Consider the following 25,978-nt stretch of genomic DNA (forward strand, 5'->3'; position numbering starts at 1 on the left):
ATCATCAAAATCTATGTGTAGATATATAATTACACAAAACTTGAAACTTTGGGTTCAACATATCGTATATATGTTAGACGAATAGCTTTATAAACAATAGTTGTGGTTAGTGCTATTTATTGAGCATTGCTTTATTATTGCAGTTTACTTGGGTGATTTGAAACCTCTTGTTATGGAGGGTTTGGATGCACTAATAGCGGTAACTATGCTTTTTTGACCTTTATTGATTCTTTGTTCCATTAATTTCCTTCAAGGAAGTCTTACCTTTTCAGGTCATCCACTCAGAAGAAGAATTGAAAGGAAAAGACAAGTGAACTTGATGAAAATGATAAAGACATTGATAACAGTGCTGCTTTATATCTTGGTTTTATTGTATACTCAGTGATGCAGTCATGTAGGTAGTTTTAATCCTATAATCTTTCCGCTTACCATGTAAATGTGACTTTCATCACAATCTTACCATAGTGATATCCTTACTTGGTTTTGGCAGCTCATTCAATAACAAACCTGTAAATGAAGCTGCTATTGGTCCAATTGGGAAGAAAAAGAGCAGGAGGACCTTCTTGTTGATCTAAAAGATATTTCAAAGAAAGCTTGCGATCGCAGAAAATCTCCTGTATAAGTACTCCATATTTTAAGTTACTATGTGATAGTAGAGTAATTCTATGCATAAATGTCTCGAAGGTTGAGGGGCTTTTAACTGGTTTGTATTGTACTCCATATAGATGTTGCATGTTACCTGCTAGTTTGTAAAATAGTTTGATTAGAACACTAGAAATCTTGACTGCTAGTATTCAAAGTTACGATTCAAGAGACTTTATATACATAACTGCCAGTATTCAAACTTGGAAAAAAAATCTGAATCTGAATCTGAATCCAAATACTGAATGAATTAAAATGATCTGCACTATATACACTCAACTGCCAGTATTCAAAATCCACAGAATAAGAGCAAAGTTCACAAGCTAACTTCTAGTTTCAAAGTCCCCAGAGAGTATCCACTAGCACAAATTAAATCGCAATATATACATATAAACATCTATATGTACACACGACACCAAATAGTCTTATACATTGTAAACACGGCACCAAATAAACAAAAGTTAAACATGCCACTCTACCAACATGCTTATACATTGAATCATAAAATTTTCAAAGGAGCCTTTCACCAGAATAAGTGAACACATTCCAAACTTCATCACATAAAAATGATCCTAGTTTTTTTATATACACTTGAATTAATCCATTGTTGTCAGCTCTTTTGAAGCTTATCATTTAACCTCTAAATGGCAGATAACTCCAACCTGCAGAAACAAGAACAAAATTAGTAAACAACTGGAGAAGAGGAAACTTGAAAACAATTCCATAAATATATATCATGTAACCTACTTAATGAAACGTTGTTTAAGTATTGTACTTGCTAAGTTAAACAACTTTGCATGTTATTGTCAACTTTACCATTAAATTTAATCATTCCAATATATCTAAGCTAGAAGAAAATAAAATCTTTTGCCATCTCATGTTACAATTCATCATGAGATTGAGAGATAAGATCCATGTCTAATTATTTGGTAATGATCTCCACAGTATAACTAATTCAATAATTTTGCTTCTCGGCATTCAATGCCTTTAAAAGAAAATATAGAAGCCATACCACCCAAGGTGATAGCTGTTGGAGAAAAAAGATTAATTAGGCACATGATAGATGGATTAACAAAATTCAGAAGGAAATTAATTGCAAGATTAGAGAAGATACACATATATGCATTACCCTGCAATCATTAATCAATAATGGCTCAATGCTTGATAAATATTCTTCCCCTAGGATCTTTCAATCCCTTTGTGAAGTTTTTGGTTGTTTTTTTTTTTGTTGGGGGGGGGGGGGGGGGGGGGGGGGGCGGGGGCTATGAATACATTTTAATAATTTTTGTCCAATTATTTTTATTGTATTTCCTAAAATCCAAAGTTCCTGTTTTAGATTTTTTTTTTTTTTATAAGTAAGAGATAAAATATTATTGATATGAATGAAGTAGGCATAAGCGATGAATTATACAGAAGAATACTAAATACATTCTAAATACGATGGATTAAAGACAAAAAATTATGAGCGTTATCCCCATTTAGTACAATAGCGGAAAACCAAAGCAATAAAGTGTGGAGAAAAAAATTATTCAGCTCCTCCCTTGTACGTTCCTTATTATCAAAACTGCGCGCATTTCTTTCCGACCAAATACATCACATGATGCATAACGAAATCATCTTCTATACCGCAACCAGTTGATGACAACCTTGCAGTTTCCTCCAACAACCCAACAAATCCACCACCCTCAAAGGCATAACCTAAGAAGCATCAACCCTTTAAAAGATCTCATCCCACAACCCCTTTGCTACCTCACAATGCAATAGAAGATGATCCATAGATTCTCCATTCTTCTTATACATATAACACCAATCTACCACTACACAACCCCTCTTCCTCAAATTATCCGTGGTCAAGATCTTTCCAAGAGCAACATTCCATGCAAAGAAAGCAACTTTAGAGGGCACACGGGACTTCCAAATGTTCTTCCAAGGGAATGGAGTATGATCTTGTGTTGTCAAAATCTTGTAATACGCCTTAACCGTGCATTTCTTATTATTAGACCTCCACTTCAAGCTATCCCTTTGTGTTGTAGGCATCCCCTTAGAGTATAGTAGGCTGAACAAATATGATACAATAGCTAGTTCCCAATCATGAAAACTCCTATTAAAAAGAATATTCTATTGGTAAGAGCCATGCGAAAAGAGTTGCATATCCGACACTGAAGCCTCCCTATTTGCTGCAATACTATAAAGAGCCGAAAACACCATTTTCAATGCATGGTCTTCATACCATACATCCTGCCAAAAACTAATACGGTTGCCCTCACCTACTACAAAATAGATCTGATTTTCAAAACATGGCCACCCCCTCCTTATAAACTTCCATAATCCCACACCATACCCCCCTCTCACTTCATTAGAGCACCACCCACCCCAAACCGCTCCATATCTAACGTCGATGATTGCCTTTCACAATGATCCCCTCCCCCCCGAATGATATCTCTACAACCATTCTCCAATAACGTTTTATTAAAAGTTCTCAAGTCACACACTCCCAAATCCCTATGCTCAATTGGGGCACATACTGTATTCCATTTAACTAGATGGAATTTCTTCTCCTCCCCCATACCCCCCATAAGAAAGCCCTAAAAAGTTTCTTGATGCTATTCACCACCCCTACGAGTATAGGAAATAAGGCTAAATAATATGTAGGGAGGTTAGTAATTGTGATCTTAATAAGGGTGAGACGACCTCCTGTCGATAAATACATCTGTTTCCAACCAACCAATCTTTTCTCTATCTTCTCCACCACCCCATCTCATATTGTTCTAGTCTTAAAAGTTGCTCCCAAAGGGAGACCCAAATATTTCATCGGCAAAGAGGACACCTTACAATCCAATATGCTTGCTAAGCCGAGGATATTTGAGACAGCACCCACTAGAACCATCTCTGATTTCCCCATATTTACCTTGAGCCCCGAAACTGCTTCAAAACAACATAACAGTGCTCGTAGAGTCTGAATTTGGCTAGTATCTGCATCGCAGAAGAGTATTGTCTGCAAATAAAAGATGTGAAATGATAATAGAATCACTAGTGCCATTACCTACCTGATAACCAGATAAGAGACACCATCCACTGCAACCTTTACCATCCGACTTAGAGCCTCCTTGACTATTACAAACAAAAAGGGAGATAATGGATCTCCTTATCGCAGGCCTCAAGAACTATTAAAAAAACTAGCAGGTGTATCATTAATTAGCACTGAGAAGCGAGCAGCAGAAATACAGTGACTCATCTAGGAGATCCACCTCTCACCAAAATCACACCTCCCAAGCAGGTATAATAAGAATTCTCAGTTCACATGATCATAAGCCTTTTCCATGTCAAGCTTACAAATAATACATAGATCTCCCTCCTCAATCTGTGATCCAAGCACTCATTTGCAATAAGCACTGAGTCAAGAATTTGCCTCCAACGAATAAATGCGTTTTGTGACTTGGAGATAATCTGTTCCATCACAGGGCTTAACCGGTTGGCAAGAGCTTTCGAAATAATTTTGTATACACCACCAACCAGGCTTATAGGGCGAAAATCCTCAATAATTGACACCCTTTGTTTCTTGGGGATAAGAGCAATAAAAGTCGCATTAAAGGATCTTTCAAACTTTTGAAAAGTACGAAATTCTCTAAAGACCTGCATAACATCACACTTCACTATGTTCTAGCAAGTTTGAAAAAAACCCATAGAGAAACCATCCAGACCCGGTGCTTTATCCTTAGCCATACTAGAGATGACTTTGTAAATCTCATCTTCATCAAAAGGTCTCTCCAGCACACTCACACTCACACTCACACTCTAGGAATCAATAGTCTCAAAAGACAGCCCATCAAGCTTCGGCCTCCAACCAACCGATTTAGTGATAAGGGACTCATAATAATGCACAATATGGTTCTCTAACTCAAGAGGAGAAGACAACACCTTAGTATCTGAATATAATGCCTCAATAGCATTACTACACCGATGAGAATTTGCTACTTTGTGAAAATATTTTGTACACTTATCCCTCTCTTTCAACCAATGTGCCCTAGATTTTTGACGTCATGAGGTCTTCTCTGCCAACAAAACTCTCTCCAAATTTGCCATAACCATGCCTTTCCTCAACAACCCCTCCTTCGACATATCTCCCAGTAATTCCCGTCCCTCTATTTCCTGCAACTCTTCAAATAGGATGGACTTCTAGTTATCAATGTGGCCAAAGACTTCCAAATTTCACTTCTTTAGGTCTTGTTTCAGAGCCTTTAACTTGTAAGAATGAAACTTGGAGTACCTCAAATTTGAAATACTGTCGACCACTGTGAATGCCCCACAATCTAGAATAATAGGAAAATGATTCGAGCTGACTTGAGGTAACCGTTTCTGACAAACCTCCAGAAAATGGGCTTCCCACTCTGGAGAAACCAGGAATCTGTCCAATTTCTACCAAACTTGACCGTTTGACCAAGTATACTCGCCCCTTACCAGAGAGAGGTCCATGAGATTCAAGTCAAAAATAAACTTGGAGAACTCCTCCATGGCCACAAAATTTTGATATTACCCTGATCGCTCACTCTGAAAGTGAGTAATGTTAAAATTGTCCCCCATACACCACGCACATCTCATAAGGAATAAATTCCCACCAACTCCTCCCATAACCTTCTCTTATCCCTGTCCACATTAGGACCGTATATACCTACAAAAGCCCATTTCCAACCGTCCACCATATTTTTAAACATAATTGCTTTTGAATAATCACCTATACACTCTTCTATTGCCTCAACCACTCTTTTATCCCACAAAAGTAATACTCCACCTAAGGCTCCCAATGAGGCCAAATAAGACCAACACACATACGAACACCCCCATAAGCTACGCACAATGCTTCTATCAATGCTCTGCAACTTTGTTTCTTGAAAACACACCACATCACCCTTCCACATCCCCAATAAAGATTTGATACGAAGGCTTTTATTGTGATCATTAAGCCCCCGCACATTCCAAGATATAATCTTAGGCTGCATGTAAACTTAAATTTCCCCTCCCTTTCGATCTCTCCCTTCCGCCACTCCCTTCATAATTAATGGAACAAGTTAGCCTTTTGAGTTCTCTATCCCTCTTTATGGCTAATTTTGAATGGCTTTCTTCTAAAGCCACTAGAAAAGCCTTAAATTGTTCCTCGTTGCCTACACAAGAGATCCCAATAACAGCTTGGATCTTATTCACTTTCTTCAAAACCCACGATGAGGAACAATTCCCCACTTTAGTTCTAGGAGGGAGTGTACACAAGGGAGTTAAGACAGCCCCCTATCCACCAACACAATCGTCAACAAACAGGGCCACTTGCAAATTAGCATCACCTCTTGTAACCTCCAGAGGTTCAAAGGGCCTCACATTTTTTAAAATGTTGCTATCCCCCAGAGACCCCATTATTTCTGATGGATGGGAGACTTCAAAGACCCCAACTATCTCCTTACACAAGCTGTTCCCATCAGCACCACCCATCTCACATGATACAGTGCTTATCGGAGACCATAGGAGCAAGGAACCACACTCCGGTGTATTGGACGGTACAGAAGAGACGGTAGTTCCTCCGCCCATCTTAGGCGACCCTTTATGTGCCAAATCTATTGACAGAATGGGTCTTTCAACACTACCCATACTCGTATCTAAATCTCTGAGTACTGTCGGCACACAATCCATAATCCCAGACCTCATCGGCGAACCCATCGCCTTCGTCATCGTCCCCTGCTCCATCGCCGACGGCGAAGATTGAGGCCCACTCGACAACTCTGGTGAATATATGTTGCACACACTCATATATGCTAAATTGTGCTGTGCCAGCGTATATTCTGACACCCGTGGCCTCGCCGACGTCACCACCACCTTCTGTGATGGCCTCTGCTCCATCGCCGGTGGTGGAAGTTGGGACCCACACAATGACGATGGTGTATTGGCATTCAACGTGTTACCATGCTAGAGAAACATAGGTTGGGCTTGCAAAGTAGACTGGGCCTCTTGCTTGTGCGGATGGGCCTGCATGATAGGCCACTGGGCCCCTTGAGGCCTAACTAACGCCAGGCCCTTTCCTTTATTAAGCAACCCATGTTCTTCTGTCCCCGCCTTATGCAGTTGCAAGTCCAAGTTTATTAGAGATTGGGAACACTGATGGACCACATTTTCTTGAAGGTCCCACATTAAAATCCAGTATTGAAGGTCCGCAAATGAGTCACTTGATCATAAAGGATGAACAAAGTAATTTCTTTTTGACTAGGTAACGAACATTAACTGAATTAAGGGAAAAATCCATTTTTCTTTTGTCTTATATATCTCTCATGTGCATGCTTTTACTTTATAGCTAGCTCTCTTTGACAAACTTTCGGTCTTTCAATATACTTTTTGTTTTTTTGACTTCTGGATATTAGATAAAAGCAACTTATGCTCCTCCATAAGCAGAGCTTCCTTTCTTTATTCATTGCATTCGCTGCCCAGCCTAGCTTTTGTTTTTGCCGGAACGTGAATGAGAAGGAGACCGATGACGTGAAGGAGAAGAGGGAAGGGGGAGAAGAGATGAGAGCAAAATGTGAGAAGGAGAAGGAGAAGGATATGGGGGAAAGAGGGAAAAGAGCAGGGACGTATGGAAATCAAAAGGAGGAGAAGGAGAAGGGGAAAGGGGGAGAGAATGAGAAATGTGTGTTTAAATATAAGAGTAAAAAAAGAAAATCACATGTAATTTAGGTGGTGTTTGGGATGTGAGGCTTACATTTAGAATTATTGATTTAGAAATACAAGAATAAGACAACAAAAAGTTCTATCCCCTCCTAAATTATTTTACAAATATTTGGTAAAAATATCATCTTCAGCATTTGATTTATTTTCTAGTGAGAAGATAACATCAAAGTACGGCCCCATGCATGCAAGGGAAATCCTTCTTGCAAATTACAATCCAATCTGACAAAAGAAAGCTTATACATCCACCGATTACTTCAACTAAGATACCAATGATAAGGCCAATGGCATCTCACTCTCATGCAAATTGTTGCTTGGAAAGCTTGTTGATGAACTACTAATTTGCTTCCCAACCTTCCCAGTACTGGAAGCTTGAGCAGCCACAATTTTTTGACCTCCGTCAGATATATTACAGCCTCCTCCTCCAGTTCCTGCACCAAAGTGGGAGCTAACCCTAAATCCACATGAGCTGGAAATGGCTCGATATAAGAAGTTGAGGAACCAAAACAACCAAGGAAGGCAAACCAGTGTCACCCCAGCAATTGGAAGCCAAGAGGTGGATTGAGATTTGGGCAGGATCATGTACACAATAAGGCATCCACCTCCGGCGACTATAGAGATGAATAAAGCTGAGCAGACGAGCCATATGAATGCACTTCCGGTACCTGAATCGGTTGCAGACATCTTGGATGGTCTGGCTGAGATAAAAGATTAAAACTTTGTGAAAGCTTGGATTGAGGTTAGTGTGTTTGTCTCCTGATGTCTCTGTTGTTGTGGGGAGTGGGTTGCACGCCCGGCTCTTTGACTCAATGTAGAAGGATTCTTTAAAGTACTGAACATGAATATAATATTGATCGTGATGGCCTTGACATTCTGCATCTATTCTTGTATCAATGGAGGCAACAACAATTATATTTTAGTAACTGTTGAAATGAACTGGCACACTCTGTCTATATATGTGCTTGTATGGATTGTACATGATCTGATAGCACACACAAGCACACAGCTTGTAAACCGGACAACTCTCTTTTTTGCCATAATTTTGGGTGACGAAGAAACACCCTGATCAGAGGTTTCAGTTTGCCTAGAAGAATTAAACATAACTTGTACATGATCGGAGTCCGGACTACGGCCTTGTAAGAATGATCAGTAACACAGATGCATGATGGAAATAATAATAATATGTCGATCTAAAAGGTCTACAATGAAAACGTATAAAGCGAGATAAATGCTGGCCGGGCTTGATTTTTCCCGCCTTTGAAATGAAGAAAAATGTCCGCAATTAAGTACAAAACCCAGAACTCAATGGCTCACAAAAAAGGAAGAAGAAGATAAAAGAATAAGAAGTACTATATAACTGTTTAATTAATTTGCATTTGACAAAGAAATGGTATCCAATCCTCTTTGACGAACATGCATACCCGGGAAAATGTATTTAGGAATTCTACTTTCTCCAATCACAAGAGAACCCAATTTCCCGCCGGCCATTAGTATAAGAAAGATTGGTCATGAGAATTGATGAGTCAGGGCTTAAATTTGCCGTCCACTTTTACCAGTACCATGACAATGTGGATTTGGTACGTATTTGCGTGTAGTTTCGAGATCGAGGCTGCAGGACCCATGCACGGGGTCGCAAAAGCTGCAGTATCTGTCAGTAATCTGTGTGACCATGAAGACTGTATGTGTAGGTGTAGGTACACTCGAACTTATTTTGTATCAAGAAACGGAATATTGGCTTCGAAGGTGAAAACTTCATGTTGACTGTTCGTGAGGGAACTTCGTCTTTCAGATCATAACCACATGATCCGAGGCAACCGTACGTGCTGCATGAAGGTAAAACCGGCATATTACTTACCTATATATATGCGATCAAGATGCCATTGATGAGGTTAATGGCATTTCGCTCTCACGTGAATCCACGGACGAATGGTTGCTAGAATGGCTTGAAGATGAGTTACTTTTCTTCTGGTTCTTCTTCCCTTGTGAGCTCATGCCATGATCATCTTGCTTGTCTAATCCTAGGATTGCTTCGAATTGAGCCCGCCTTCTTGCATCACTTTCTGGAGACCTCACCGGTGGCCGCTCTACAGCTCTAGCCTCTAGGGCCATATTATTATCTGCTGCATTCGCAACAATAGGACCACCACCACCACCTCCTCCTCCTGCTCCTCTTCCTCCTCCTCCATTGCGATCAATGCCAACGTCTCTAAATCCACAGGACCGAGAGACGACACGATAAAAGCATGTGAGCATCCAGAACAACCAAGGAAGGCAAACGAATGCCACCCCAGCAAAGGGAAGCCAGGAAGCGTAAGGTGAATCAGGTTGCATTACATATAATACAAGGCAGCCGCCTCCAGCAGCTATAGAGATAAATAAAATGCCAGTGATTAGCCATATGAACGTGCTTCCGGCCCTTGGATCGGGTTCAGTCATTAGAGATATATAGAAGGTTTTAACTACCTGGATTTATAAGATCAAATTCCTCTTTTCATCACCCATTTCGTTTCGCTTGGATTAATCGTTTGTACGAGAAGAAGATTGGTTCAAGGTTATATATAAGAGAAGGGTCTTTGAGAATCTAGGTATGTGACGAGATTTTCAGATGGTGGACGTATTCAAAAGTTCGTTCACGTAAAATATGGCTTTGGTACGAAACAAACCTATGCACAGAATGGGGAGAGAGAGAGAGAGAGTTAATTCAGATTGGTGGTTGATGTCTAAATTGTTGTGCTGCAAAAAGCATTACACATGGATCAGCGTATCCTTAAAATTATCTTGTAAATTTCTTGCAATACGCAGATCAGCATCGCACATCACAGTTGATCTAGACATTTGCGGACTATATATGAGGTCACGTTCTTAAAACCTAACCATTTGAATCTTTTGCAGTGTGTACATTCACGTGGAAATGAAATATACATCTCACGTACACTTTGATCATGTGTGCTATGTTTTGCCCTACAAACTATCAAAATTGATACATTATTTACTCAAATTACCAAAAAGTTACAATCCATGCCTTCCTTCCATTAAGATCCAACCGCCCAATTGCCATTTCATCATCCATGAGATGTCAGAATTATTAGACACAGTGTTACTAGCAGTTTTTATAGTTTGAAGTACAATGTTGCAATTTTAATAATGAGTAATGCTAGATACAAGTTTAGGAGGTGCAAGTCTTATGCAAACATTTAAAAAATAAAATAAAATCCACCATAATGTTTTATAAATCTGAAATGAAAAAAAAGCATTGGGAAGCCAGCCCTTGCATAAATGAGAAAACAACTATTTTAACAAAGGAGTGATCACGATATTCTGGTACAATCACCGGCAGACTTTAAGCATGTATGTATACATATACTAATTACAAAGAAAGCTACTAATACAAGATCTATTTGCTGAAATGAAAGCAAAAGTAAGAATCAACAAACACTTTTTAAGGCATTGCTTTTTTTGGGGTGACCAACACAATTCGTTTGTTGAAAATATAGCAAGAGTTCCAAGAATTTGCAGTGATGCACTCGACTTTAAAAAGTGACTTTGAACTACCCTTCAGTTTTGTTGCTGCAAAAATTGTGTCAAACATGAATAAAATTCCTCAAGTGTGGATGGCTGAAGCACATTAGATGAATTTCATACTATCTTACTGCTGAACCGCCGTCTTTAGGAAATTGCCCCTAAGGTTTCAACTCAATCTGGAATCTGATGTGCAGAATCGTTAGTAGCAAGTAGAGATATCTCAAGAGATGGTCGTCTCGGTCAAAGGAACTTCAGGCAAATGTCGATCTGCGTCTATGCGGACAGAAGTCAATATCCGTTGTCTCTGTTGTTCGTGAACTTTCCTTCGATTGGCCTCGAGAATAATGAGGAGAGAAGTAATGTCAGCGGGGCTCACCCCACCAACTCTGCTTGCTTGACCAATGGTTTGTGGCCTGACCTGAAAGCAGGAAAAACCAATGAAAATGAAACAGAAATATATTCTAACAGAATCCTTTAAAATTATGTGGACTGATATTGTGGCTCACTAGTTCAAAAATATGCATCTTCTAGTAACTAGCACATAAACAATCCAATACTTCCTCGGTATCACAGAGTACTCCCAATAAGAACAGTTCTGAACAATTTTTTTCCTCTCTCCCTCTCAAAAAAAATCTTCTGCAGGTCTTTATTATTTTTATATCATGAATGGATATATTCATACACCTGAACTCTCATGTATGTGCATCTCCAACAGCCTCCTACTCTGAAAATTCGTTTTTCCCAAAAAAACCAATGTACCTTCGATAGTTCCAAAATTTTGTGTCCAAAGACAATTCTTGTTTTTGTGCCAGGGACTATTTTTGGAGGCTTGGGAGGCAGAGGGAAGGGGGAGCAGAACCACTACAGATTCAATTAGGAGTTTACAAATTATGCAAAGATCACTTCTGCTCACAATTTGTTTTCTAAAAAAAATAACCACACACCTTGGAAAGTTTCTCACGTGCTTCAATAGACAAAGTTGTCATTGCATAATAATCCAAGTCCTCTGGAAGTTGTCTATGTTGTTGATGGACCATCTAGAAAATGAAAAAGGAAAATATGGCATAATGAATTAGCACACCAGTAAAATTCCCATCATTCAACGCAATGATGAAGGGACAGAGGAGATCTCAAATCCCTTAAAATGAAGCTCCAATATCTCTTTACTTTATTATATCATATTTATAGTATTTTTTTTTATAAGTAAGAAATTTATTGAAACCATGTAAATAGGCATAGCCCAAGTACACAGGAAGTATACAAGAGAAAATGCCTAATTACAAACTAAAGCTGAAAACTAGCATGAAAGTCATTGGGAAAATATGCTATTGTCTTGCCAACCAATAATTAGTTATTCGGACAGACTATTGATATTAGCATCACATTGATAAATGTGCATAACACAAAAAGTAATCTGAAATTGTATTTATCTGGTTTCATTCTTTCATGTTTCTTGTAACATGCGCACAAGGTCAGTCCTGTATAAGATGTGTTACCACCGTATTGTGACTTGTCAAAACAGGAAGCAAGTCAAACTCAATATTTAAATAAACTTGGCCCCTCTTCGATTTTATTTTTATTTTTTTTTGTTCCACTAATTCAATGCCCAAAAAAATGAAGATGAAAATATTATTCCAGATGGGGAATAAAATGAGGTGAGTTGGTTCTGGATTTTTACGAAAACCAAACCACAGATTCATTATGCACCTGTTGAAGTTGGTTTCGCTGGCGTGCAATGAAGCCTTCATACTTGATATCAATTTCAACACATTCTTTCTCCACTCTAGATAAGACTTCATTCCCAAAACCATGCTTATCAAGAACTTTATAAAGTATGTGTGGTTTCTTGAGAAGACTCTCAAGCGTTGAAGAGTCCTTTACAGGCTGGCCAGATAGGCTAGTAACATCAGCAGCCAGATCTCCTCCTGAGGTTAAAATAGAGAACAAAACAGTTTACATATTAAATCCCTACAGTCAACAGGCCACCTAAACAAGTTGGTCATTATAATGTTCATTAAGGATCAAGCTCAAAGGCTAAAAAAAAAAAAAAAGAGTTTAATATATGAGTCGTGTTCAAATGTTTGGTATTATGCTAACTGCAAGTACAACTAGTAGCCAAAAGTTTGGTATTCCCATTTAAGATATTCTTGGATCTATAGTTCAATACCCTGGAACACCTGAGCAGTTGTTAAGGAACAAATGAAAGCTTGAAGTCTGCTCCCCCTGCTCATTTGTTTTGAGAAAGTCTTGAGAGCAGAGAAAGAATGCCAAGACGATTCTCTATTAACATTTTATGGAACCAATAAGAGGAGCTTTTGAATAAGCATACAAATGTCATAACAAACAATTCCATTTTCTGAATACATATCATTATTACAACATATAATTTGGAAGGATGGAACTGTCTTTATTCAGCCACATCATTTACTCCTCCGTTATATTACATGAAAATTGATATACAGTGTAAAAAAGTAGTTATTAAATGAAAATTATAATATCGTATTAAGTTAGTTATTTTCATTTAAGGTTAATCTTTTAATTTTCCTAACACGTCTTTTTGATTTCTCAAGTCATGTTTTTCTTAGTTTTGTAACCAAAGGATTCATTAAAGGGTGAGACTTGAGTTGTGCCACCTATGATGGAATGACAATGAGGACATCAGGAGTTTAAAGGAGGATAGTAATACCCCAAATTGAGCATATGAATGTGGTAAATGGGATCCCACATTGACTAGTCGTTTGGAGTATAAGCTCAAATATAACTTAAGCTTCTCTTGGATCATTACATGAAGAGAATATGAAAAAGAAAAATGAAATGAAGAAAGTGAATTTTGGTAGCTTTTTCATTCATATTACCCAATTCTCCATCCATTTCTCACCATTTTTGGATATAACATCTTGGTGAGACCAAAGGGAACATGAGTCATGTTATCCATCTTTCTTTCCTTTTATCTTCATTGTTACAAACAAAGGTGAGTTTCTTTCAAATAAAAGAGGAGCCATTTTTCTTTCTTCTCTTCTTTTAATGACAAACCAAGCATAGTTGAAGATGAAGAAAGAAAAAGAATAAAGGCACAAACCTGAAATCCTAACAGTTTTCAACCGTTTCTTTTCCTCTGAAATGTGAGCTTGCTTACTCTGGTATAGTTTCCAGCGTCTATCATCTATCAACCCAATTTCACGGCCCAAAGGTGTGAGACGGCTATCAGCATTATCAGATCGAAGTAGTAATCGGTGTTCTGAGCGGCTAAGGGAAACAAAGAAAGAACATTTGAATAATAAAATTTTCGTGAACAAAATACAGGAACAGTTCATGTACTAGTTTGCCATTCTCAAATTAATTGATTGTGTCATGCACACACAAGGTCAGCAGGATCTGAGAAAGCATTCTACTTATGTTTCTGTCAAGTGACATTCTAGCATCTTACTTCTGAACCCTCAATATGCATTCTTACATTCTAGCTTAGGCAATTTCTGGCATCCATCTACAACCTTTTGTGCAAATTTCATAAAATGGTCCATGACATGACTGGTGCATAACACAAAATGTCAAATATGGAACATTAGTTAGGATACTAAATATCACTTTTGTTTACCGATCAAAATAATAAATAAATGTCAGTTTCCTGGACATGCAAGTACTTGCATTTACATGGTAGTGCAATATGGATAAATATACCACATATGGAATAACCTACGACCTAACTCTCCATGCCTTACAAGGGGGAGGAGCCATCACGTGGTCTGAAAATATTGGCCTGAGACTTGATGGACAATGTCATTTTAAAAGCATAAAAAGACACCAATTATTTGACTCGATGTTGGAAATGTAGTGCATATAAGACAGGGAAGTGTAGTGCTTAACATAAATGATTTATTTATTTTTATTAAAATCAAGTATTCTACTCAAATATTAGCAATTATCACCATAGAAATAGTTCCCAAGGGCAATAAATACATAACCATAGAAAATTATTGTAACAATATTTTGAGGTCATTACCTTGTCAACATTCGGTAAGGCTCCCGAAGATCCTTAGTGACCAGATCATCAATCAGTGTCCCTATATAACTGCTCTCCCTCTCAAGAACAATAAGAGGCTTACCATCTGCATGTCTGGCAGCATTGATACCAGAAATGATGCCCTAAGGATAAAGGAGTAAATAATTCCAAAGAAGGTTTGTTACATACAGAAAATCCGTACTGCCAAGAAGCAAAGAATTCTTTCTCTACCAAGGCAAGAGGACAAAGATAAACCAATAACTCCACCAGTAATGTTTTCCATAATAGCCCAGAACAAAAAATGTTACAAAGATAATTACCTGCGCTGCAGCCTCTTCATAGCCTGTGGTTCCATTTATCTGACCGGAGAAGAAAAGTCCACTAATTTTCTTCGTCATAAGTGACCTAGAGCATTGATGAGCAGGCAAAAAATCATATTCTACGGCATAAGCAGGCCTCAGCATTGAGCAATTTTCAAGTCCGGGCAAAGTTCTTAAGAGTGGTAACTGTAGTCTCTCTGGTAAACCAGTTGAGAAACCCTGTAAAGGAAGAAAAAAACCAGTTACAGGAAAATTGTTGAATATATGCTTCTACAATAGAACAAATATGATAAAGAAGTAATCTGCTCAAGACTCATGGCACAAAATCATTTGACTACATTAGAAATAGTTGAGTTCAACAGTCAAACAGAAGCTAATACAACTAGATGAATTTGGTCAGTGCCAGCAGAAATCATGTTGATAATCAAATTCCATAGATACAAAGCAAGGCTACGAGAATGGAGAATAAGAGTACCTCCTTGCATGCTTTTTATTTTTTTATTACTTTTTTACATGTAACAAGTCTAATTAAAAAAGCAGAATAAGGGGCAGCCCTGGGACATGGGATGCAAACAAGAAAAACACCTAGAAGGTCAAAGTGTTAAGATATAAAATAAATAATAATATTTACCCCTTTCCATCAATTTAAACTTTTGGGACAAGTGGTGATTTCACATGGTATTAGAGTTAGGTTTTGAGTTCGAACCCTGACTACACTCTACCTCATTTAATTAAATATTCCACGTGTTGGGCCACCCATTGAGGAGAAGTCTGGCCCACACGTGAGGGGGAGTATTAAGATATAAAATAAATAATAAAATCTACCTCTTTCCATCAGCTTAAGCTTTTGGGACAAGTGTGATTTCACATACATGTAACAAGTCTAATTAAAAAGGCACAATAAGGGGCAGCCCTGGGACATGGGATGCAAACAAAAAAACATCCAGAAGGTCAAAGTGTTAAGATATAAAATAAATAATAATATCTACCTCTTTACATCAGCTTAAGCTTTTGGGACAAATGGTAATTTCACATAGTATCAGAGCTAGGTTCTAAGTTCGAACCCTGACTACACTCTTCCCCATTTAATTAAATATTTCACGTGTTGGGCCACCCATTGAGGAGGAGTTTGGCCCACACGTGAAGGGGGGTTTTAAGATATAAAATAAGTAATAAAATCTACCTCTTTCTATCAACTTAAGCTTTTGGGACAAGTGGTGATTTCACACAAAGAACTCCAATAAATTAGAAAAATAAAATAAAATGATGTAGGTTCCATCCAATTATATAGAATATCTTGAGTACAAAAGCTTCAACCCCATTTTCAATGATTGACATTCCTAAAAAGTGTGCATTTCTTTCTCAACAATGACATCACATTAAACAATATGGAATCAACTTCCAAATTTCACCACTACAATGTCCACCAAAGTCCCCATTCCATCGATGCAACAATTCAACTAACATTCTTGACAAGACCCATTTAACTGCAAACAAGTGAAGCACAAGAGTGTGCATCTCCTTAGCTCAAAATCATTATATCCTCAAGTTCCTGAGTAAATTAGTAAGTCTTTCAAGACATGAGACCAAGGATCCTAAGTCCAAATCTTTGTACAGCTTATAGAATATGGTGTTCCATTGAAAAGCAAAGCCCTCATTTGAAATGGAAACAGTGATCCTGATATTTTAGGCATTCAATTATGATGGTGGTGTACATATCTTTCACAAAAGCCAAAAAGGAAAACAAGCAAAGGGAAATCTATTGGGGCCTTGAAATGAACACCCTGTTGATGTTTCTATCAGCACAAGATGGACAAAGCATGAAGGCTTTTTTTCCCTTTATTCCAAGCCGTATCACATTAGACTACGGAGCGAATTCAATTAACAAAAGATGACAAGGCTTATTGCCTACAACTAACCTTGTGCCTCGATTCACTTTTTAGGGGTTATCAAAAAGAAAACACATGCAAAAACTTTAAGCCATTTGAGACTTATGAATCAAAATAACATATAAATACATATATATATATATATATATATATGCTTTTCCATTCAAACAGTAGCAAACAAAAAAAGGTCTGGTTTGCAGGCTCACCTGGACATAAAGCTCTGGTACGTTTCGACCCTCTGGTTCAAGAAATATTTGATGAGACTCTTTGTCTTGAAACCTCACAATCTAATAATATATATATATATATGTTAGAGAGAGAAGAAAAAAATACCAGAGTAAATATAATCGGTAAATTACTCATACTTTTAACAAATAAAAAATTAAAGCATAATACAGGAGCAGGATAAGAATGGCCTCAGGCTTGCAGGTTTTTAGTACTTTTGTTGTAAGTAAGAAGTAATTTTATTAGAAACAAATGTCTAGGCAAAGCCCATGTACAATATTTTCAGATGAACAACTCTTATTTTGAAACTATACTCAGGATATCATCACAAATGAGAAAAAGAAAGAAAGATTTAAATTTTCAGGGGTTATCATGACAGAAATGGCAAGTGATGACTGAAGTATAGTATCTTTTTTGTCCATTATATGAAACAGGGAGATCCATGGATACATGAGTGGAGAACAGCAGACATTCCCGTGGGGAAAAATAATGAATTGGGTGAGAGAACAAAAAATGTATAGTGATAAGGTGAGAAGATTTATCATTATAGCAACAGAAACGTTTGAGCTCTACAAATATACAGAGATCTCTGCCTCCAAAAATAGTTAATGCGGTGAGAGAAACAAATGTACAGTGATACAGTTGTTTTATGGCTTGGACAACGATAATGATCCTTTGCAATTGCAAAATAACATAAGTACTAGGATAAGAATGGCCATCTGCATGCTTTCACATAGGTATCAGTTGGAGAATGAAAACCTAAGAAGAATGAGATTTCCTTGTTTAATTCCTTTGTTAATCATTTGCAGAACAACCAAAAACTATACAGAAAGTAAGGTGTACATGTAAACATTGTATCAGTACCTAGTTCAATAAGTAATACATTTATATCGTAATAATTCTTGTCACTCGGTGCAGCTAAATGTATCGAAGATGAAAGTATAAATCTCGTATAGTAGGGAATCACGTTTCATGACCTCATATAGATGGATATGGAACTGAAAAAGATTAACTTTAATAAAGAACAAAGTATCATACGAAGTGGTGAAGAAATACTCGTTATCAGTGATATTTGAAAAGAAATATGTTATTAGTTGATACATTGAAGGAAATACACAAATTTAGCGTCCATTCCATAGCATTAGGAGATGCCAATTAGTCCATTTGGTGAATGACAAAAATGAATTTTACAAGATATTGGGGCATTACATAAACCATCAAGTTTACCTTATCTTCAATTGAAGGGCAGTATCTGGGCCCCTTAGCTTCGACCCATCCTCCATAAGTGGGAGTTTCATGCAAGTTTTCTTTAATTAGCTGGTGAGTGCTCTTTGTGGTACGTGTCAGATAGCAGCACATTTGCTCCCTTTCAATATGAAAATCAGGATCAAAGCTAAACCAGCTGACCTGATAATTATTAACCCCCATTAATGACATGGAAATCAAGCAGAATTATCAGCCATCATCATCCATTTACTACTTAAAAGAACAGAAAAAAAAAAAAAAGAAGTTTACTTGCTCTCCAAAATGAGAAGCATAAACTCCTTGAAGCTATAATATGCAGAATACCGCATCACAACTTTAAGTTCAGTAAGAGGTTTGTCTAGTCAGGCAGAAAAAGAACCTAAGAATCATCCTGGATCCTGCCCACCCAGTGACAAGTGACTAGTACCCTCTTGCATTTGATCAATAAAGTTTATTACTTATCAGAAATAAAAAAAAGTGACTAGTACCCTTAAACACACTAACATGGTGAGCGTACTGATAAATAGTTTGGACATGTAATCTAATGGCATGTCAACTATACACTAATAATGTGTTTTCACAAAGCACCTTGTGAAGAGTTATCTGAAAACTTGCACAAAGTATGACTGATCCACTGAAGTTGTTAAGAAATCCCACATCATCTACGTGTGTGCTTGGTCATGAGACATACTTGCTGGGTCTCTCAAACTACTAGCTAAAACTTTTGGGTTGGATGCTCTAACATGGTATCAAAGTATGGCATAGTTGTTCTCATACTCCATATTTGAGTCCACATTGCTCGGTGTATCAGTGTAGGCTGGGTCACTCGACCTGCTTGTCTCAATTTCTGTTTCGATTAGACTGGATGTCAGAGGGTGTTTTAAGGAGTCTCATATCAGTTAGGTGTGTGGTTGCTGTTTGGTTATGGACTTATGGGCATATGCACTCATAGAGCCTCTCCACCTACTAGTTTAAACATTTTTGTTGGATGCTCTAACATGGTACTAGAATTAAGTGTTTGTCCATGGACTCCATGTGCTAGGCCACTGTTTGTTAGGTAATTTGGACTGTTTGCCTTGGTTTTGATGTTGGGTGTGTATGCAGAGTGTGTTAAGAAATTCACATTGGTTGATGTGCTTGGTTATGCAGGTGGTTATAGTTATTGGGTCTCCCTACCAACTAGTTCAAATTTTGGGTTGGATACTTTAACAGAACCTACATATGAGTGTTAATGGAAGGACCTCTTCATCTCCATGCTGTGGTTCCAATCCAGAAAAGTCTACTGAACGACAATCCACACGTGCTGGGGTTCCAGTCTTTAGACGGTCGGCTTCAAAACCAAGGCGCTGCAAGTTCTCAGTAAGTCCATGTGATGCCGACTCACCAGCTCTTCCTGCAGGCATAGAAGTTCTACCAACCCAAATTTTGCCACTCATAAACGTGCCCGTAGTCAATATAACAGAAGGAGCATAGAAGTTCATCCCAAAAAATGTGCAGACACCTTCCACATTGTCATTATTTCCTATTAAGATATCTGTCACCATTGCCTCTCTGATAGAAAGGTTTGGAGTGCTGAAACAAGAATTAGATCACAAAGTTACTAAAAGGAAGGGAACAGAATCCCACACATATATGAAAGCAAGTTCAGGACAATGCTAATAAAAGGGCAGTTTATAGCAAGCAGATAAACATGATGGTCTGTTTCATTCATTTATCTATTTATTTTTTTATAATCCTTATGGTAAGAACAAGACACCATTTAGTCCCATTGACTTGTTTTGGGATAAGGAACTCACAATATTAGAGGCCTCTTGTCAAATAGATGACATTTTGGTTTATCATGCTTACAAGTATTTTGATTTCCATCAAGATGACCTCAAAAGCTGCTACAAATTTCAACAAGGGGAAAAACAAACACTAAAAACCTGAATCGAGATTGAGCATGTGAATGCATATTACCCCAAAGTGGGAAAGAGGAAGATTTAATTTCATGATATATTCCACATTTCATGACAAGTTGAAAACAATGCAAATCTTCAATTATTTGCATCAAATGAAGTTTAGGGTTCTAAAGAAGATACTTTGAAGAAGACAGAACAGAATTTTGGAAGACAGAACAAAATTTTGCACCACCAGGATCATCTCACACTTCTCTCTGATGCAGGATAAAATAATATAGGTAGTTATGCAAGTTCAGCAAAAAGAAGACAAAATGAATTACTGTCGGTACATAGATTCCTGGTGGAACATTACATCTTAAGCACAGCATGAGAGTACATATTTCCACAATCTGAACTTTATGGCTCTAGATCACACACAAATGTGTGGCGCTCTTGTACGGTCAACTAAATGCCAAGATGGGCCATCAAATCAGTCATATATGGTACAATGAAAATTCCTCTTGCCAAACACTAATTTAGAACAGTATGTGTAAGAATCACCTTAGCCAAAAAAACAGACACTAGAAAGAATACTGCACGGAGATTAAACACACGCACGCACGCACACATGCCTTTCCACTATAGTTCTCATTTGCATAGCATATTCCCGTTTATCAGTTTGTGCACGCAACGCTCGAACTGCAGGACCTCTAGAGACGTTGAGAACACGCTTTTGTAAATAGCACCTGAGGATAAAATAAAAGTGAAGATTAGTTGCTAATAATACAAAGCAGGAACATAAATCTTAGAGAGTAAAACCACACCGTAAACAAAACGTAACTCCCACAGTACACATAATTGCACAAACTTGTATTAGGTATAAGGGATTAAAACTACAAAAAGAAAATCAGATAATACCAGAAAATGTGAGAAGAAAAATTCACCAACGAACATAAGAATGGAGAAGTTTTTTTCTTTTAATAAGTTAATGAAGAATGGGAAATTATCAGAAAGCATCAATGAGGTTCTATGAAATGGTTTCATGGGATTTTACACCACTGCTCACACGGGTGCTTCCCCCAAAGGTAGATCACTCCCTGTCCGAAAGGGTACAAAGCAAAGAAAACACATTGTTGAACTTCACCTTGGCATATTTTAACTGAACAGAAACCTTACTGCTTGGTCATTGTCACTCTATTCAATGGCTCAAATTATACATTTACTTACATTGACATAGTTTTTTTTTTCCTTTCCTTTCTCACTCATCCATTCTATCCACCATCCACCTTTATGCATATAGAATTTGGTCTTTCACAGAAAATACAGCCAAGAAAAAAAATATTTCTTTTAAATTCGTCTCTAGCAATCTTTTACATTGCTCATCCACTGTCCTTAAACTTGGCATCCTTTGATCATTAACCCATCCTAGTATCAAATTTGTCTACACGACTCGGATCAACCTATGCTCGCAATAATACCACTATATAAGCCAAGTTTTTCTCTTCCCCCTTTGATCATACTTTCCACCATCCTCCTTAACATAGGCATATGTAGCATCTGATGCAAAATACAATTTCTGAAAAGGTCCTCTAATTTTATTTATACGATACCCAGTGTCATTTGAACCTGCACTTGAACCCATATATCAGCACATGCCACCCTAAAAACCCCAAAGCTAGTAATATGACTTTCTAATCATATTTTTATCTAATTAACTTCATGATGATTTTCTTAAGGTCCAAGTGTTCACATTTAAAAAAAAGAAAGAAAGAAAAAGAAAACAAATAATTATGGGTTAAAGGAAACTCCATTTAAGAAATCAATAGCGAGCAACAATTGAGCAAGACCCCTTTTTTTAGTAAGAAGATTTCAACAATTGCGCTTGACCATAAGTCAGTGGCCAAAGTACATTCAAGAAAGCATAGCAACCAAACATTACCTATCGGCAACCTTCCCGATTTCACCACCAAGTGCATCCACTTCATGTACTAGTTGTGATTTTGCAGGTCCACCTACTGCTGGATTGCAAGGCTGAATTGAACTTCCTAGTAAGAATCTCTTTCTATAACTTTGAAATATGAATCTGACAATTAAAAAGCTGTTTATCGTGAATCTTGTGCATGTGCATGCGTGCGTGTGTGCGTGTGCGTGCGTGTGCGTGTGTGTGTGTGTGTGAGAGAGAGAGAGAGAGAGAGAGAGAGAGAGAGAGAGAGATAAGCTCGCAAGCCCTGAGTTTCAAAGTCAGAGAGTTGGCTTGCAGAATGATGGTTTATGTACATAATTTTCTTTTATTGCCAAGTTACACACATTCACAGTGAGTTTGAGCCCACATCATCATCCCCCATCCAGAGGTTTGCTGTGCATAACTGTTTGTTTTTAGATATTCTATCCCATGTAAATAATCTTGAACTTCGTAACAATAAACTATTAAGCCTTAAAGCCAATCAAAATAACATTTAAGGCAACAAAAATATGTGCAAAATTGTCAATGGCACTCACTAGCTACTTAACAAAAAATGTTTAAACAGAAAAGAGCAGTTTAGGAAACAATAGGATGAATGTAAGATATTATCTAACATTCATTATATTTGAAAATTTTGGTCAGAAGAAAGATACAATAGACACAGTTAGACTAAATTTCCTATATAAGGAGCTCAAATAGTTACCTGCCAAGCAATTCGATCAATATTTAGTGTGAGAAGAAGAGTTTTTGCCCCTAATCGAGCAGAGGCAAGTGCAGCCTCACAGCCTGCATGTCCTCCTCCAATAACAATGACATCAAATCTTTCATCTACTGCTCCAACATTATCCGTCCAGTCTGAAAAATGTCGAAAATGGAGTTTATGCCTTTGCAGGGATTTGGATATTCATCAACGAAAAAGAAAATAACAGAGAAGTCGATTTGATATGAGAATGGCAAGGTATATACTTAAAATTAAAAAAATAATGCAGAATAGATTTCTATGTGCGAATAAAGATGATGTACAATATTCGTTCCATAAAATGATTTTTTCACAAGAGTTTACAGAAAGGTATGCATTGCGTAACAGAAAAAGCTCGGAGTTCAAACTATATATTGAGTACAACAATATATTTAGGTGCATAAATACTTTTAACGTGTTTACTTATCAAAAATAAATAAGTACTTTTAACGTGTCACTTCGCGTTAATATCAACAACTGCAATTTATTCTCTGAGTCCTCCAAACCGTTCGCTTTGTTTCCCTGTACATACAATGTAAAATAAGAGGAAATTTCTATAACTCCTACCATCCTCATTGCCTTAGCTGATCACAGTTTTCCAATTGTGAGGCACCCAACCCACCAAGCAGCACAAAACCCAAAAGTCTTGTTATTTATTTCCTTTCTCCTCCCTACTTTTCTCAGCAACTAAACAAAACATATGTAATTACCCACCCCCGGGCACTCCCCCCAACCCACAGCCACAGACATGTTTGATTAAACTCATCAAAGAGTATGACGAAGCTAATATGAACGTACCGGTACCACGAGAGCCCGAAACAGCGGAGACGGAAAGCCGGTGGGAGAAGTGGCAGTTGAAGAAGAGGGGGCGTCGGCTAGGCCTCCGGCGGAAGGTGAGGACATGAGACTTAGGAAGGTTCAGAATTGGACAACAGAGAGGGAAGTGACGGGCAAGGCGGGAGAGATGAAGCGTGAGCGTTGCTGCCATTGTGGGAAAGAGGTCAATACGGTGTTACGCCCTCAGTTGCGAAGGCATGGATGGATTGGCCAAGTCGCAGGAGAGGATGGGCTAGCTAGGGTGTAAATGGCGTTAACGGATGGTTTTCGTGGTGTGTCAACGTGCAAATGTATGTTACAGTATGTACCATCTGGACTCGAATGTATGTTACAGTATGTACCATCTGGTCTCGATCCATTAAATTTATTGTGTCAAAATTTTAAAATTTATTATAATTTATTAATATAACGAATCGTATCATGTTAATTTATTTTAATTTATTTAAATTAAATAGATTCGAAATTAACTTATTTAATCTGATTAAATTTAATATAATTTTACATAAATATTAAAATCACAATATTTATAAAAATTATAAAACTAACTATAAATCTAAAATTAAAATCTAAATAATAAATATATTGAAATTAAAAATTTTAAAAATATTATTTTTAAATATAATGATATAATTTTAATTTTAATTTTCTTAATGGATCGTAACGGGTTATAACTTGTCAAAACAGGTTGATCCATTATCAACCTGTTAAATAATCATGTTTAATAAGTCAATTCATTTTGATCCGAATCCATTAAAATTAAACTTAAATTTATTATTTTCATATCATATTTGTATCAAGTCAACAGATTATATAACATATTGCCATAACTAGAGCTGAGCGGCTGAAGCACGTACACAACACGAGCATATATATGCCCCGTTGGATGGTGTCACGTTTCAAATTTTCACTCTTTTATTTTTCGGACCGATTCACCCATCTTTAAATGATGATACATTAATATAGTTTTGATTTTAATTGAGAGAAAATAAATAACCTTAATATTTAATTAATCATCATATTGCTGAAAAATTGGGTAACTTAGAAGATAAAAATGTGTTTTTATTTTGAAAGATTCTATACACTCTCGTCCTATTATCAACCTATTCAATAAGATATAACACATTTATCACTATTGAATAATAAAGAAACATGCAATTCATTATTATTGAATAATAAAAAAATATATAATAAATGATCATTTAATGATAATAAATGTGACATATCATATTTAATGAAATGAAAGTGAAATGATAATATGGTATATAGAATTTTTCATAGACTCATAATAATATTTTCTTATTAAAATAAGTTTAACTTTTTTATATTGAGATGAGTTTAACTTTTTAACTTAAAATATATAAAATAAGTTAAAATGACATTAAATTTTTTATAAGAAATTAAAAAATAACGAATCTCATCTATAATTTATTTAAGAGATGAGTTAAAGTTTGGTTTAAGAATCAAACGCATGCTTATACCGGGGTTCAAAAGACAGCTAATATCCGGTATGGCGACGGTCAGCATAAGCCTCGTGAATATCGAAATCACATACAAAACAAAGGTGGCATCGATCATCGACAAAGAGAAGAGTCCTGAATCGCATACAAAAGTTGTAAAATGTCACATCGATCATCGACAGAGAGGAGCCGTGGATCGAGCAATTTTGTCTACATTTTATATGGCCTGAGCTATGCTTCCATTAATTAGAAGATAAAAAATTATTTAATAAAATATTATTTAATCGCAATAAATATGTCATATTTTATATAATAGAATAAAAATAAAATAGTGGTGTGGTATATAAAATTTTTCATTCTTAATTTTATTTAACTCATATGAACATTTAAATATAATTTTATCTACCGTGATTCCACGTTATTTAAGAGAAAAAAAAAATGGTATATATATCAAAGCATACGAAAGTTTGGCTTTTTCTTTGCAGCAGCCAAATATTTTTATACTTCCATTAATTTGGGGTTGAAATTTATTGTTTTTTTTTTCCTTTCTTTTTCTA

General features: G+C 36.9%; 1 protein-coding gene across 3 annotated transcripts; it reads right to left on the reverse strand.

Moving 5' to 3' along the window:
- Nucleotides 1–10,584: 10,584 nt before the first annotated feature.
- Nucleotides 10,585–24,256, reverse strand: LOC122303355 (tRNA uridine 5-carboxymethylaminomethyl modification enzyme MnmG). Of its 3 annotated transcripts, none has more exons than XR_006240655.1 (14): nucleotides 23,926–24,256; nucleotides 23,092–23,243; nucleotides 22,365–22,456; nucleotides 21,058–21,171; nucleotides 19,787–20,117; nucleotides 18,528–18,707; nucleotides 17,282–17,362; nucleotides 15,187–15,405; nucleotides 14,867–15,009; nucleotides 13,946–14,112; nucleotides 12,574–12,791; nucleotides 11,811–11,903; nucleotides 10,995–11,284; nucleotides 10,585–10,911 (listed from the first exon to the last, which is right to left on the reverse strand). XR_006240655.1 is itself a non-coding variant. In XM_043115112.1 (13 exons), exons 1-13 carry the CDS (start codon nucleotides 24,113–24,115, stop codon nucleotides 11,087–11,089), a joined length of 2,178 nt encoding a protein of 725 aa, XP_042971046.1. In that variant the 5' UTR covers nucleotides 24,116–24,256; the 3' UTR covers nucleotides 10,585–11,086. The 3 variants fall into 3 exon arrangements, 1 of the variants encoding a protein (XP_042971046.1); XR_006240656.1 differs by having other exon boundaries at nucleotides 10,987–11,284; XM_043115112.1 differs by having other exon boundaries at nucleotides 10,585–11,284.
- Between the last annotated feature and the right edge of the window lie 1,722 nt (nucleotides 24,257–25,978).

This window comes from Carya illinoinensis, chromosome 3 (assembly GCF_018687715.1).
Source record: "Carya illinoinensis cultivar Pawnee chromosome 3, C.illinoinensisPawnee_v1, whole genome shotgun sequence".
NCBI classification, from domain to species: Eukaryota; Viridiplantae; Streptophyta; class Magnoliopsida; order Fagales; family Juglandaceae; genus Carya; species Carya illinoinensis.